The 14,372-nt window shown below is 37.1% G+C and overlaps 2 protein-coding genes across 8 annotated transcripts in view; both read right to left on the bottom strand.

Moving 5' to 3' along the window:
* ppfibp2b (PPFIA binding protein 2b) overlaps positions 1 to 6,505 on the bottom strand; it is a 40,784-nt gene extending 34,279 nt beyond the window's left edge. For all 6 annotated transcript variants that reach the window (XM_056739683.1, XM_056739676.1, XM_056739677.1 and 3 more), the window contains exon 1: positions 6,384 to 6,505. The gene's annotated coding sequence lies outside the window, so the exon portion shown is untranslated. The remainder of the gene's footprint in view (positions 1 to 6,383) is intronic.
* A 626-nt stretch (positions 6,506 to 7,131) lies between these two features.
* On the bottom strand, positions 7,132 to 9,419 carry olfml1 (olfactomedin-like 1). Of its 2 annotated transcripts, XM_056740271.1 has the most exons (4): positions 9,204 to 9,419; positions 8,602 to 8,884; positions 8,228 to 8,320; positions 7,132 to 8,089 (listed from the first exon to the last, which is right to left on the bottom strand). In XM_056740271.1, exons 1-4 carry the CDS (start codon positions 9,369 to 9,371, stop codon positions 7,536 to 7,538), a joined length of 1,098 nt encoding a protein of 365 aa, XP_056596249.1. In that variant the 5' UTR covers positions 9,372 to 9,419; the 3' UTR covers positions 7,132 to 7,535. The 2 variants fall into 2 exon arrangements, with proteins under 2 accessions (XP_056596249.1, XP_056596248.1); XM_056740270.1 differs by having other exon boundaries at positions 7,132 to 8,320.
* Positions 9,420 to 14,372: the final 4,953 nt, after the last annotated feature.

The raw sequence follows: 14,372 nt of genomic DNA, 5'->3' as shown, positions 1-14,372 counted from the left end.
GATAAAGCTCAAAGTTTAGTGCCAAGTGAGATATTGTCTTTAACAGAATTTGATTTTATAGGACTACAGAGAACGGCTGGATCGGACTACAGCCCTCTACTTCCCGGGTACATGATGTCACTATTCCGAGTGCCTCTAATAACCTCCGCCCACAGGAATACGCCCAAAAATGTGCGAAGCCTTCCTTAGAGAAGAGAAAGAGCCGCTGGAGTATTGTTAAGTTATCAAGGATTGTTAACATTTGACTGAGCTACACGCTAAACTACTTTCACTTTCGTCACAGTCCTACAGCTGGTAATAAGAAGTCAGCTACACACATTCTAAGATAACCAACGATCAAATAACGGCTTCCATGAGTTTAACGTCGGCTGTGAAAGCTGTTCTGTGTATTGCACTGATATTTTGTGTGTGTGCGCTTACCTCTTAAACACTTCTATGAAACTTCCTCTGAAGTCCTGCTTGCAAATGTCTCCTGGTCAATCTGCCTGTTTTATTATTCAACTCGGATCCAATATAAAATGGCAAAACTAACGCTTCTGTTATTAGTGTTAAATAATATAACCGGTCTGACGGAACTCAGTTCAGTGTCACCATAGTAGAATCGATCTCTATCAAAGATTGACGTTTGCACATGCACTAGCAGACCGCAGTTACACTTTGATCGATCCGCATGTTTTTAACTGATAAAGTGAAGTTGACACCATTGTTACAGTTTATATCTCAAAGCCGAAGCTTATGAATACACGTGCCCAAAGAGGGGGACCAACCAATCACAACAGCCTGAGAAGCGGAAGCTTGCTGATATGGTACGGGTGGGACATCTTCACACAAACACACACTAAGCGGGGAACCAATCATGACAGCCCTGGTCAGCTTTACCAATTAGAGCGTTTGGGAAGTAGGGACTTTATATAGACCAGAACGAATCCAATCATTTTGTGAGAAGAGGGACAGCGGTGAACAATTGACTTGAAATATGTAAACTAGAAAGCGTTTTTTGAAAATAGAAAAAATGAACATCAATTGTTTAACACCCCAAAAACATAATCAAAGCCTCAAAAAAAAGCAAACAACTGGGTCCTTTAAGAGTTACAAGGTGACTTAGCGCCTCTTCTACCATCTCGCTCATTACTAACATCACACGAGTCACATGTCTGACATTACTCACAGCACAATACTGAGACCCTGACCCCTTAGATCACTTCTGTATTTGCGAAACTCTGATAAGCAGCACAAACAGAGAAACTTGTAAACAGTAAAACCTTGAATTACATAGGTTCAGCACAAGGCATGCGTCGTAAGCCTAAATATCTTTCTAATGTCTTTCTCATAGCGGTTTAAGCCACGGTATTCATGAGGCTTTGAAAAGGCACATTTCTAGCGTAGTGTTTAAACCTGCTTAATATTCAGGAAAAACAGACACGCAGCAGAAATAACAACAGCATACTTATTTAAACTTCTGGATCGTAGTTATTTTTATCAATCCTGAGAGAGTATTTTCTTATATGCTTTATTATGTAGTACAATAAAATGATAATTCAAAAGACATTTTAGTGGTGGATACAGTTACAGCCTAAGGTGGTTTCCAGTTTTAAAAGACGTGAAGCCGGAGCATGAGATAATATTAAACAAGACAGGCTCAAAAAAGACCACAATAATGTCTGGGGGTTAAGAAACCCAGTTTAGGCAAAGTCTGTACACACTGCTTGTTTGTTAAGAGACAAAATAAATATGATTGTCTTCAAACACACGATTTACAGCAACTGGTGCATTATTTACTTGTGATTGACATTTGACAAGTTTAGTCAAAACTATCTTACCAAAACCATAGCCATTCCGTGTGGTATGTATAAAGTAGTGCTAAACAACATTTGAAATACCATTTCATATTTACATATTTCAAATATTGTCAGGCGCCTTACAAGTCAGCGTCTTGTTTAGTAAACTGAATGCAAACTGTGCTGATGGAACAACCGTTCTCCGTCATTTAATCCAGGATGTTTCCATTAGCCAAAATAGTTACTACAGGAAGTCCCTGTATTTTAAAGCTATACTGTACTGTTGTTAATGATGAACCATCCATGGTTATGTTTTACCAGAATGTGAGAAAAATGTGACCATGAACATGTCTGGGAGGTGGTATCACTTTAGGTACTCATTTATCACTGAATTACAAAAACTGTTTCCTTATATGTGACCCTGGACAACAATACCAGTCTTACATAGAACAGGAACATTTTTAGTAATCGCCAAAAATACGCTTGTAGAGGTAAATATTACAGATTTTTATTTTAAGCCAAAAATCATAAGGATATTAATAAAGATCATGTTGCATGAAGATATTTGATGAATTTCCTATCATAAATGTATATAAACTGTGGAGTGGATGAGTGCCTTAGTGCCTCAGATTAACAATTTCAAAGGCAATTTTCTCAATATTTAGATTTTTCCAGCTTTGTAAACAGTTGTTGTTCAGCCAGATATTGTCCCATCCTAACAAACCATATATCAATAGAAAGCTTTCAGATTTCGAAAAATTGACCCATTTTGTCATCCAGGGTCATATATGTTCTTTGATGCTTGCCATCTGCAATGTCATGTGTCAAGAAAATGCACGACAGCAAGAAATGAGAAAAATATGCATATGAAAACACATTTGCTGATCTTGAGAAACTGTGGAAAGGGTCTTATTTAAAAACATACTGGGTTTCCTTGACCGGGATTATGTTAAGGAGATTTAATAATGAAAATTCTCGACTGTATTAATTTCTATGCTTGGTTAAACCCAAAAGAAAGATATTTGGAAGAATGCAACCACGATTTCTGGGGCACCACTGACTACCATATAGACAGATTTATTCTACAATTTTGTGTTGTTCTGTTGAACACAAAAGAAAAATAGTTTGAAGAATTTAGGAAAACAAACCTACATATTTTAAGACATGCCAGTGCAATTTGTTTTAAATCAAGACCCTTCTACAACATTTAAGTTAGTCTGGGACCATAATCCCAGTTCTGTAAACCACCCCATTAAAACAAACCCTACCAAAATTTATCAAACTATACTTTCTTGAATAATTGAATCAATAAATCAATAACGGTTGATATCAAAAAGAACAAACAAAAGGAACAGAATGAATTTATGAAGTTATTACTAAGCGATAATCTTCACATTTACCGAAGCCTTCATCTAGATCACATTTACACTGTCGGAAAAACTTTTGTTTATGGCCAACGGCATTTTGAACTTTAACTTTAAACACATTCGATCCATCCTGACAGAAATCTTATTGAAGTGCAAGTGAACTAAATTTATGATAAACTTTAGCATAAAATTGTTCTTAGCGCTTTGCTATCGTAGGACAAGAGTTGCAAAAAAATTCTGGTTATAAAATGACCACAAATGCAGGTTTGGAAAACATGAGTGTGAATCAACGACAACAGCAAATTGCTCATTTCTGGTACCCTTCACACATTTTATGCAGTTTGAGTACAACTAATCCATACTATTAAAGACCTTGGGGAGAATTTCTGCAGGGGGAGGAAGTGGCATCAGCATTACGTGTCAGACCAATAAACCCGGCACGTCAACACAGCTTAATATGAGAATATCAAAGGCAGCTTTAGCATCCTCACTCAGCACCCTGCATTAAACCATCCTGACGTGTGTGTGTGTTCAGCAAGCAGCTGACAAGCACGACATCTCGCGTGGGCATTGCTCATCCATCGCTTCACTGCACGTTGTCTTTCGAGTATATCGGCGGAGTAACAAAAGCACGGAACACCTGCGAAAATGACAACAGAAAGGTGACCTGTTGCACAACCAGAATGAATGCCGCACGGAGTTGACACAACGCCTCCTTGTTTAGGATCCGGAGCTTGATGGTGCCAAACAACGAGTTGACTATTTATGTGACAATAGCTCACAATTGTAACCTGTCCCACAAACTCGTAGTAAAACAACCACGATGAAGGATATTTCATACAGTACGTGTTTAGTAAACTATAATAAACCCGGTTCAAATAACAAGAGTATTGAGTTGCAACTGCACCGGGCAATATACGCCTCACGTGCTACGATCACCTGACAAGCAGGAGACAGAGAGGAAGTTGTCGCATTAACGAAGAGCCTACGTAACACTTCCGAACGCATTACCATCAAGTGATCAAACCAGTTCCGCCTCGGCTTGATGTTACATGCATGGCCTGTTGTACTTGGGATGATTCATGACTCTTGCTTGAGTTCCGTGTGGGTGGTTGGAAGTTCGATGAGGGCTCAACCTTCGACCCATCCAGAGCTCTACTCAACGAAGCGGATGCGTTCTGGCAGCTGGGTTGAATGGTGCGCTCCTCTACAGTAACAAGAGAAATGTCAGTCCCGAGCAAGTGCATTCGACTGTGGTACTGGAGCCCGTGAAATGTCAGCGAGTTGTACGGCACAGGAAAGCCCTGCTCATGGGGCCAAACATCACATCTCCATCCCACAGGTCCTTGACATCAATACTGTCCAATGCATATTGCATTGGATCTCCACACAGCACTGTAGCTCAGTTCACGGAGACAGAAATACTGTGTTGTAGGTCGTTGCAATCGTACTGTAGGTAACAAATAGTTGAGAATTCACAACTGGGTAGTTAACAGATAAACCATACATCTGTCCTAAAGTGAGAGAGCATAAATATAGAAAATAAACTGTTAATAATATACTATTTTATATTACTAATATTTAGATTTATAATATAAAACAGCAAACGAGAGATTCTTTTTTAAATTTTTTATAGGACACGTGTTCGGTTTATCTGTCAACTTAGAATGGACACATCTGTTGGAGACACGGCTTAAATAAAAAGTAAGTAAATAAAAAGAACTGCACATTAAAATTTTTATTTTCTAACCTGGCACAGATAGAAATCAACTGTAAAACAAAATATATAATTATAGTGGGACCAGGGAAATGCACACGCCCACTATGAATCACATGTGATACTTGCCTACTTAGAAAATTCATTTTAAATTAAAATGATAAATTCAAGAGATGAAACTGACGTAGTCAAACTGGACAATCAAGTTATTTTGAGTGCACTTCTATGGAAATAAGGTCAAAGTAATCGCAGCAGACAAGTCTGTACATCATTCACAACCACAAACTTTCGTCTGCGCCTGTTTTCTTGAACTCTTCACTCCTGTTTAACCTTTCCAACACATCGTTGTAAAAACAATCAATTCTGTAGCGCTTTTTTGTTTATTAAGCCCCTTTAGGCAGCGATGTTTGCTGACATCTTAACTTCCACGACCTCTTTCCGGCTACGAAAGGACGAGGGTCATTTCCAACAGGATGATACTTCAGGGTTCTGAGATGATTAATCTTTAAATATCCAAGACATCACACTCTTTCCTAAAATGCATTGAAAATAAACAGCAATATCTGTGAATTTAGCAAGCACTGTAAAAAGTTACTTTAAGATCAAAGAGCAATACAATCGGATGCTGTTTCCATAAGCCATAGGAAGTGGAAGAACACAAAAGCCTTTATCCTCTCCTCAGAGCACATGATCTTCACAGACAGCTTTGTTGAACCAAAGTCACCATCAAGTTGCAGCACAGCACAGCACGCAGATGCTCACCATCAGGAGACCTTTTACTCATCATTAGAAAACTGTATGCAGAACAAATATCTAAATATTTTGGAGAATAATAAGATAGTCAGATAATGGCCCATGAGACAGTCCATCCTACACAATGACCCTGTTATCTGTTTAGATCCTTCAGGATTTGACCGGCCGATTACATGTGAGGTGAATTTTCTGCTCAGTGATTATTCATCGTTGTTCTCCATCTTACTGTTCTAGTTATACAGTATATCATAAATACAAGAGTGCCATCCTATATAACCAACATTTATGCAATAAATTCACTAAAACTATATATGGGGGTATATTTCAATAACCTATAACGTTATGAAGTTAAAAAACGTAGTTAAAGAAAGCAATTCAGGAGAACTGTGGGGATGAAGTACATTTACATTTAGAGATTCGGCAGACGAATTACATTGCTTTATCCTATACAATTTCATAAGTATTTGCAATCCCCTGGGATCGAACCCACAACCTTGCGTTGCTCTTACCACTGAGCTACAGGAAGTTTAATGCACAAATGCATTTGAAAATAAACGATTTAATGCCAAATGACAGAGATGACATACAAATGTGTATAATTATACATAAACTACGATGAACAATTGAATTGTTATTGAATACAAACTTTATGTTGACATTACTCGTGATATCAAGTTGACACGACTAAGTTAACTGGTGCTGCTTAATGAAAAGTTAAAGTACGTTAGACAAGAAAGAAAGGTTAAATCCATGTAAAATAACACATACCTGTAACGAAGGTAATTCCCGAACCCGACTGATGTTAAATCCCCTCAGCTGATGATTCAGCGCGCGAGTTCGCACCGCTCCATCAAATGAAGCCGTAAGTTGACAAGGTACGTTTCCTCCAATCACCTGTCATGTGATCCGAGGGGCGTGTCCTACATCTGAACATTTGCATGAAACGAACAAACCAAAGAAATGTGATGCATATTAAAACGTATTTTATTTATATCAATTTTATCTGAAAGGAGGTAACAGGAGAAATTAAAAGTGACATTATTTAGTTTTGCTAGGATGTAGAGTTAATAAGTCTTCTTGTACGTTTTGTAACGTTGTCTTCAGATATGCAATAGCTCTGTTTCTATGGATCACTTGATAAGTGAAATTAGAGAGCAGAACAGCAGCGCCACCTACCGAGCAGATCGTTCAAGTTCAGAACAGCAAACAAACTCCTCACGTATCCACTGACGACTGCGCATGCGCGCACCATAAAATACCAGTTTAGGGACATTGGCAAGTTTTTTTCAGTTTTTAGAATTACTTCCAGATACATAGATATATAAACACTTACATTTACAGGCTTAGGACAAAAGCACACAACGTGAATGGAATGATCGCCATACATGACATAATATAAATAAAATCAAGCTACAGTGAGAGTGAAAACCAAGTAATATTATATCATCAACTAACTAGAAATGTAAACATTAAAGTTGTTCTTTTTGAGATATTCGTTACGGGAATTATTTCCATATTTGTGGTTATGCACATATTTTATTTTCAGTAATGCATATATTTTACAGTTTCAGATTCTAGACACTACATTGATTTACATTTAGGCATTTGGCAGACGCTTTTATTCAAAGCGACTTACATTGCTTTATCCTATACATTTTACATAGGTATTTGCAATCCCCTGGGATTGAACCCACAACCTTGTGTTGTTAACGCAATGCTCTTACCACTAAGCTACATGAAAGCTAGAAGACTCCTGGAAGTTCCGTCGTGAAACCAAACAATTTTCCTTATAGTTTCAGTCTCAGATGCAAAACTGGTCCTTTTTATTACAGACAGATTTATGTGATTACAAAAAATGAATGAAGCGTTGTTGGCATAAAAACTGCCTTAGTGTTTTACCATGTAGATTTTGTTCAACATTTAAGTCATTGTAACTTTCTTCATGTCTAACTTATAAATGGTCTGATACCCATCGTCCCATGCATACAGCTGTTTGTCCTGTGGGTGGTAACACAAAGCGGAGTGGCTGGTGTAACGCTTTGGGAAGAAAACCTCGGGGGTGCTCTCGGTGTAGATGGTATCATGAATATCAAACACGCATTGGATGCTGGACCTGCCACCATAGTCAGAGTTGTAGACCACGTACAAGACGCCACAGATCATGAAAGATGCTTCTGCGTTGCGACTGTCGCAGTTGGTATCCCACGTGTGCTCCACAGCCAGACTGTTGTGGTCTAGCTTGGTGATCACCAAGTTTCCACCAAAGTCTGGGTCTGCGTGGATCGACCACAGGCCCATTTCATCAACAGCAAGATCCAGCAGCGTATTGGTGTTGAGGGAATATGCCGGCATTCGACCAGCCCCAGGAAGCAACAACCGATCAGTCACCGTGCGGTTACTGAGGTGGACCTTCAGGATCTCATTGATGGTGTCTGCGAGGTGGTAATATACAAAGCCGCTGTAGATCACATGGCCTGTTCCGTACCAAGGCAGAGGAAGATGGATAACTTCGGTGTTCTTGGTAGAGTTATAATCGGTAAAAGTCTTCAAAGAGGCGTACGCCAAAAGTGTATTGTTTGTAGTGCCACTAAAAAAGTAAATCTTTGCAGAACCTTTCGTTGGATCTTTCATCCACGATCCGGTGGTATCGCCAGCCTTCTTTACGATTTTAAGGGATTTGATACCCGTGAGCACAGAACTGCAGTCTATAATAAACAAGATATTTGTGACATTTAACTATTTATATTTGTGCAGCTTTCTTTAGGAATCTGGACCACTAAACCCAAACATTACATATGCAGGAACTTTACTATAGGCTCTTACTATTTTCCTTAGTGGACGACTATAGGAAGCTCTTTCACAATTTAATTGGAACAAATTTTTTTAAGGAAGAAATTAATTAATGCTGTTTTTCACAGAAATGTACATTTTAATAAAATTCTGCGTGAACTGTACATTCAAAGTTGCAAGTTACTGTAAATCTTACCCTTGTCTTCGGGAATCACCGACTTCTTAAGTTTGGCTTCTTTCACTTGGTGCTCGAGCAGCGAGTCCTCAATCTCCACATGGGCAATTTCAGGGATATTATTCTGCAGATATTCCACATCCCTCTCCACCCGATCCAAGCGCATAGCTACAGTATCAACGTGACCCTTGACCTCTGACCTCAACACATTCATCTTGTTGGTTTGGCCGTGTATCTCCTTGAACACGTCATACATCTTCTGACCAAACTGCTGGAAGTCCTGTTCACATCTGTTCATTCGTCCCTGTTTAGGTGCACGTACGAACACAAAACAAAACTGCTTTTAGGAGTTTTCATTGTAATTTTGATTAGTTTAGTTTTAACACACAGACCTCACCTAAAGATTCAGTTTAGGTCAAATTTAGGATTAAGTAAGGTTGTTTTGTAAGGCTGTTGTACTTGGAAAAAGTCGTATATATAGAAACGGATGCTTTAGAAAAATGCATACTTTAAAATATAGCTTTTGGTCTCAGCTTTAACTAATTCTGCATGTCTTATAGTACCTAATATCCAATGCAAGAAAAGATTCACTTGTGATTACTATTTAAAAGCAAAGATCTTACCTCCAGCTGTTGAAGTTGTCTCTGAAAATATTGCATCATAATATCCGGAGTTGTTCTCTGGGTTTGTGTTGTGCCAAACAGCAAAAAGAGTATAATAATCAAAGACATGTTGTATGTTTTACCCTTGACGTACCCGGAATGTCTTTTCCCCTCTAGTTTAGTTTGCATTATGTAATAAAACCGAAAGACCACCCTTCTTATCTAATGTCAGTCTGGTGAAATGGTGCGAAGCAAAGTTCCAAAATCAACTGGTTTGTTATTCAATTAAAGTTCTGGGACTGTGTCCGAAAGAAGATGCTGGAATAGGCAGGTCTTCACAGGCTCAAAATAACCTCCAGATGTGCTGACACGCATTCACTCAATAAATCTGCATCTCGCAATTCAAATAACTGTTGTTTTCTGCATATTTATGGAAAGTTATATCTCTCCCTAAAAGTTTTTTTTAATAAAATGGCACAAATTTGAGGATACTGTCATTTTGGCACGTAAAGAGACGGTTTCCTGCCAAATGAGTGATGTGGAAAATAATGTTATTCCTGGAAATAATGCCAAGCTTTAAAGAAAGCCTCGTGGCAGTTCACAAAATGTTGGATTGACTACATATGCTACTAATACTTTGAACCAAAACCAAACAGAATTAATTATTTTTAGCCTTGGAGTAGTTTGAAATAAAAGTTTTTTACAGTAAATAAACTGTCAAAGGAACAATCCCACAAATTCTAACCTGTATGTGCACTGGAAGCTTCTGTCACTAAAACAAATTCGTTGTGTGTCCAAGCATACTGGGCAATAAAGCTCTTTCTGGTTCTGAAATCACAAATGTGATGCTTAGATTTCCATTATAAAGACAACATTGTTTATTTGTAATATGATATTTATAAGTAAATTATATATATAATATATTATATTATGTATATATTATAATATTCATAAACATATTTTCATATATAAAGTAAAAAAATTGTGTATTATGGCAAAAAAGTCAAAAAAGTGTCAATGTAATGATTCTCTTCGTCCAATAGATGGCGCCTCACAGCAACATTCCTAAAACAACACGATTCACACAGTATCCATTACAAATTTAACTGACTATGAAAATGATTGTTTGTTTATGAAGACTATAAGTGTATTATTTATTTCCAGTACACTTATTTTATCATGGGTTATCAGCTATTTAATGCTTTCTCTTTGAACATTTACTTGAGACATTTACAGTTAATGTTTCTGACATCATTGGCCCATATTCTTCTACTCAATAATTCAGGCTTTTATATAATGACATGATCTGACAATGTTTCTCGTGTTAGGAAAAATATTAAGCTTTTCAAAAGAACTAGGATGTCAGATTAAATTGCATGTTTCATTTTATCGGGTCCACAACTCCACAAAACAAAACAAAACAATCTCCTAAAAAGGAACTATATTTATACCATATTTCAGTTAACATGGAAACTGTTATTTCATAAAAATAAATATATTTAATTTGAGACTTACCTTGTTCTTGTGAATGAACTTTAACCCAGCATAAACACACAAAAATCCCCTTCAAAAGCTCCAGTGATGGAAGGCTGCATCTTTTTTTATGGCTGAACTCCAAGTTCCAACAGCTTCCCATCCTTAATGCTCATTTTATGTCCTTGTATCAATCGCATAACAGCTTGCTAATGGGCTTGTGAAGTTTTAATATTTTTGAAGCTTATAACCTTCTCTAGCAATAGAAAGTTAACCGTTATGATAATGTACAGAACATCCTGCTTATGAACGTCATTAAGAAACCAAGCATTACACAACCAGAAATCAATGGGTGTGTTTATATAGTTTAACTTTTTTATTATAAAATACAATGGAAGAATACACGAGTGAATGTGTAAATATGTTCTGTACACATGGTACCAAGAGGCCCAAACATCTCTCTCAGCGTCAAATGAGGGCATGCGTGGTCCCTAAACAGTCTTCTCAAATGAGCCAACCCTCTGACACACTTCCATAATTCCATCTCATCTTTTTTAGGGTTTAATCCCTACCAGCTCCCAGCTGTTTGCAACTACACACACAACAGCACAACAAGAAAACTTCAAAGGTATAACTAATGATTCTGTAGTATACTATATTTAAATGCATACTATATTTATATTTTCTTGAGAGTTATTGCTGTGGAACAGCTATACCATCAGGGATCCATCAAGGATCAATTCCAGGGCTTGTTTATACAGTCTTTGTTGCCTTGCTGCCTCATGGGAATGCAATTAGAGAGCAACTCTCTGACACACTTATCTGCTAAAAATCATGTCACGCTTATTTTAGTTTCTCTACATATGGTTGTTGTCCTATATGAACACGCAATTCCAAACGTATCACTTTGATCTATATATTTAACTTCTGGCATTAATTGTTGTTTTTTAGATTGCTTTCCTTGAATCAACGGTTCATAAACTTGGTATGAAAAATTGTTGTTTGTCATCACTGCTTTTCTTTGGATGTTATTTTGACTATAGTTGTTTAAGCTGTCAGTGTTGGAATTGCACTAGTCTATTAAACCTTTTTTTTTTGAGTTTTAGACTGTGTAAAGCACTGCAATCAACTTTTGTTGTGTTACGTGTGCTATATAAATAATAAACTGAACCGAAACTGTTTAAACCTACAGTGTTTATTTAACACTCCGTGAAAAAAGAGACATAAACTTCTTTCGTCTCGAGAAAGTTAATCACCCTCCTGGCATGCACCCTGGGAGTACTAGGGAAAGGAAACAGTCTATTTTTTCACATACAAGATTTGAATATTCATGTTCTGCATTTACATATGTGCCCTTTACCTATATATGGATAACACACAGTGGGACCCAAAAAAGTTAGATTAAAATCTATTTGAAACATTGAAGTTGATTTTGAAGAGTCTTAATGACAAACAATTTGTATTATTAATTATGATTATTATAACACTTTATGAAATAAAAAAAATGCTAAATTAATGAATTTTCACTGTACTGGTCTGTACTGTACTGTACAGCTGAGACGTTCGGCATCATCCAAGCGAAAAGTGGCTTTGTTTGGTAAGACAAAATAACAGATACTTCACTTTTTGGTGAGCTGTTGCTTTTAAAGTGATAGTTCTCCCACAATTCTGTCTTGTCATTTCAAACCTGTATGACTGAAAAGAAAAAGCGAAAAAGAAGATATTTGGAAGAATGTTGGTAACCGAACAGTGACGGTACCCAATGGTATTGTGTCTATACAATAGAAGTGAACATGTTCCGGTTCTGTGCGGTTAACAACATTCTTCTTTTGTGTTCTGCGGAAGGTTCAAAATTACAAGAGGGTGATTAAATAATGACAGAATTTGTATTTCTGGGTAAACTATCACTTTAAGTTAGGTACCCGTTCCACGCTGATATATTATGCACCCTAACATACTCTACCGTAAGTGCTTCAGTGGTCATGAAACCTGATCTGTGCTATGTAGATGGATTTGGTAGTAACACTCTTACAGGAATCTGACGGAAGGACGATCAGAACACACACCCACACTCCTTGTGTAAATTCTGTCATATCCTTATTATCAACATGATCTTGTTATTGGGCTCATTTCATAACCAGGCTCTGTAATGTCTTCATATTACACTGTTCCGCTGTCTCCTGTAGCAGTATGGAGTTAGGATGTAGAGGACTGTGCATGTCTGACTTAAATGCTAAACAGTGTTATAATCTTGTTTTACTCCCCAGTTCTCCTGCAGATACAATCTAAGTCCATTCCAATCCTTTACACTTTTCCCTCCAGCGAGGTAGAACATTTTTGAGCTACGACTGTAGCACGGCCAAATGAAGTTACACAGATAATGAGACGCTTCCCAAAACCTCTCCCATCTGTTATTGGTATGTGAAACAGGCAGTCCCACAGCTATTGATTGAGCCAATATTGCCGCGTCAAGCTGACAGGATTGACTAAATCAGAGTTTATACCTTTTTTGGACAGCGTACTTATGGTTGACTCTGCAATTTAGGCTGGAAAACTAAAAAGTATTTTAACATAAACAAGACGAGACGAGACTAAACTACACTACACTACACTACACTAAACTAAATTAGACAAGACCAAACTAAACTAAACTAAACTAAACTAAACTTAACTAAAATAGACAAGACCAACATAAACTAAACTAAACTAAACTAAACTAAACTAAACTAAACTAAACTAAACTAGACCAGACGAGAGTAGACTAGACTAGACAAAACTAAACTAGACAGGACAGGAAAGGACAGGACTTAGTTTAACTTAACTTAACTTAACGTAACATAATGTAACAGAACTTAACTTAACTAAACTAAACTAAACTAAACTAAACTAAACTAAACTAAACTAAACTAAACTAAACTAAACTAAACAAGACCAAACTAAACTAAACTAAACAAGACAAGACAAGACAAGACAAGACAAAACAAAACAAGACAAAACAAGACCAAACTAAACTAAACTAAACTAGACTAGAATGGACAGGGCAAGACCGAACAAAACTAAACCAAAACTAAAACTAAGCTAGACTAGACAAGACCAAACTAAACTAAACTAAACTAAACTAAACTAAACTAGACTAGACTAGACTAGACTAGACTAGACAAGAAAGGACAAGACAAGACCAAACTAAACTAAACTAAACTAAACTAATCTAAACTAAACAAGACCAAAGTAAACAAAACAAAACTAGACTACACTAGACAGGCCAGGCCAGCCCAGCCCAGGCCAAGACCAAGACCAAGACCAAACTAAACTAAACTAAACTAAACTAAACTAAACTAAACTAAACAAGACTAAACTAAACTAAACTAAACTAAACAAGACCAAACTAAACTAAACTAAACAAGACCAAACTAAACTAAACTAAACTAAACTAGACTAGACAAGCCAGGCCAGGCCAGGCCAGGCCAGGCCAGGCCAAGACCAAACAAAACTAAACTAAACTTAACTTAACTAAACTAAACTAAACTAAACTAAACTAAACTAAACTAAACTAAACTAAACTAAACTAAACTAAACTAAACTAAACAAACAAGACCAAACTAAACTAAACTAAACTAAACTAAACAAGACCAAACTAAACTAAACTAGACTAGACTAGACTAGACTAGACTAGACTAGACAAGCCAGGCCAGGCCAGGCCAGGCCAGGCCAGGCCAG

The sequence above is a fragment of the Triplophysa dalaica genome, chromosome 24, assembly GCF_015846415.1.
Source record: "Triplophysa dalaica isolate WHDGS20190420 chromosome 24, ASM1584641v1, whole genome shotgun sequence".
NCBI lineage: Eukaryota > Metazoa > Chordata > Actinopteri > Cypriniformes > Nemacheilidae > Triplophysa > Triplophysa dalaica.
The sequence above is the reverse complement of the archived record's forward strand: the minus strand, read 5'-3'. Positions and strand labels throughout refer to the sequence as shown.

Coding starts and splice junctions, on each gene's coding strand:
- olfml1 (XM_056740270.1), bottom strand. CDS start 9,371: ATGCAAACTAAACTAGAGGGGAAAAGACATTCCGGGTACGTCAAGGGT. Junction 8,885..9,203: donor GACAACTTCAACAGCTGGAG/GTAAGATCTTTG, acceptor GCACCTAAACAG/GGACGAATGAACAGATGTGA. Junction 8,321..8,601: donor GGTGATTCCCGAAGACAAGG/GTAAGATTTACA, acceptor TGTTTATTATAG/ACTGCAGTTCTGTGCTCACG.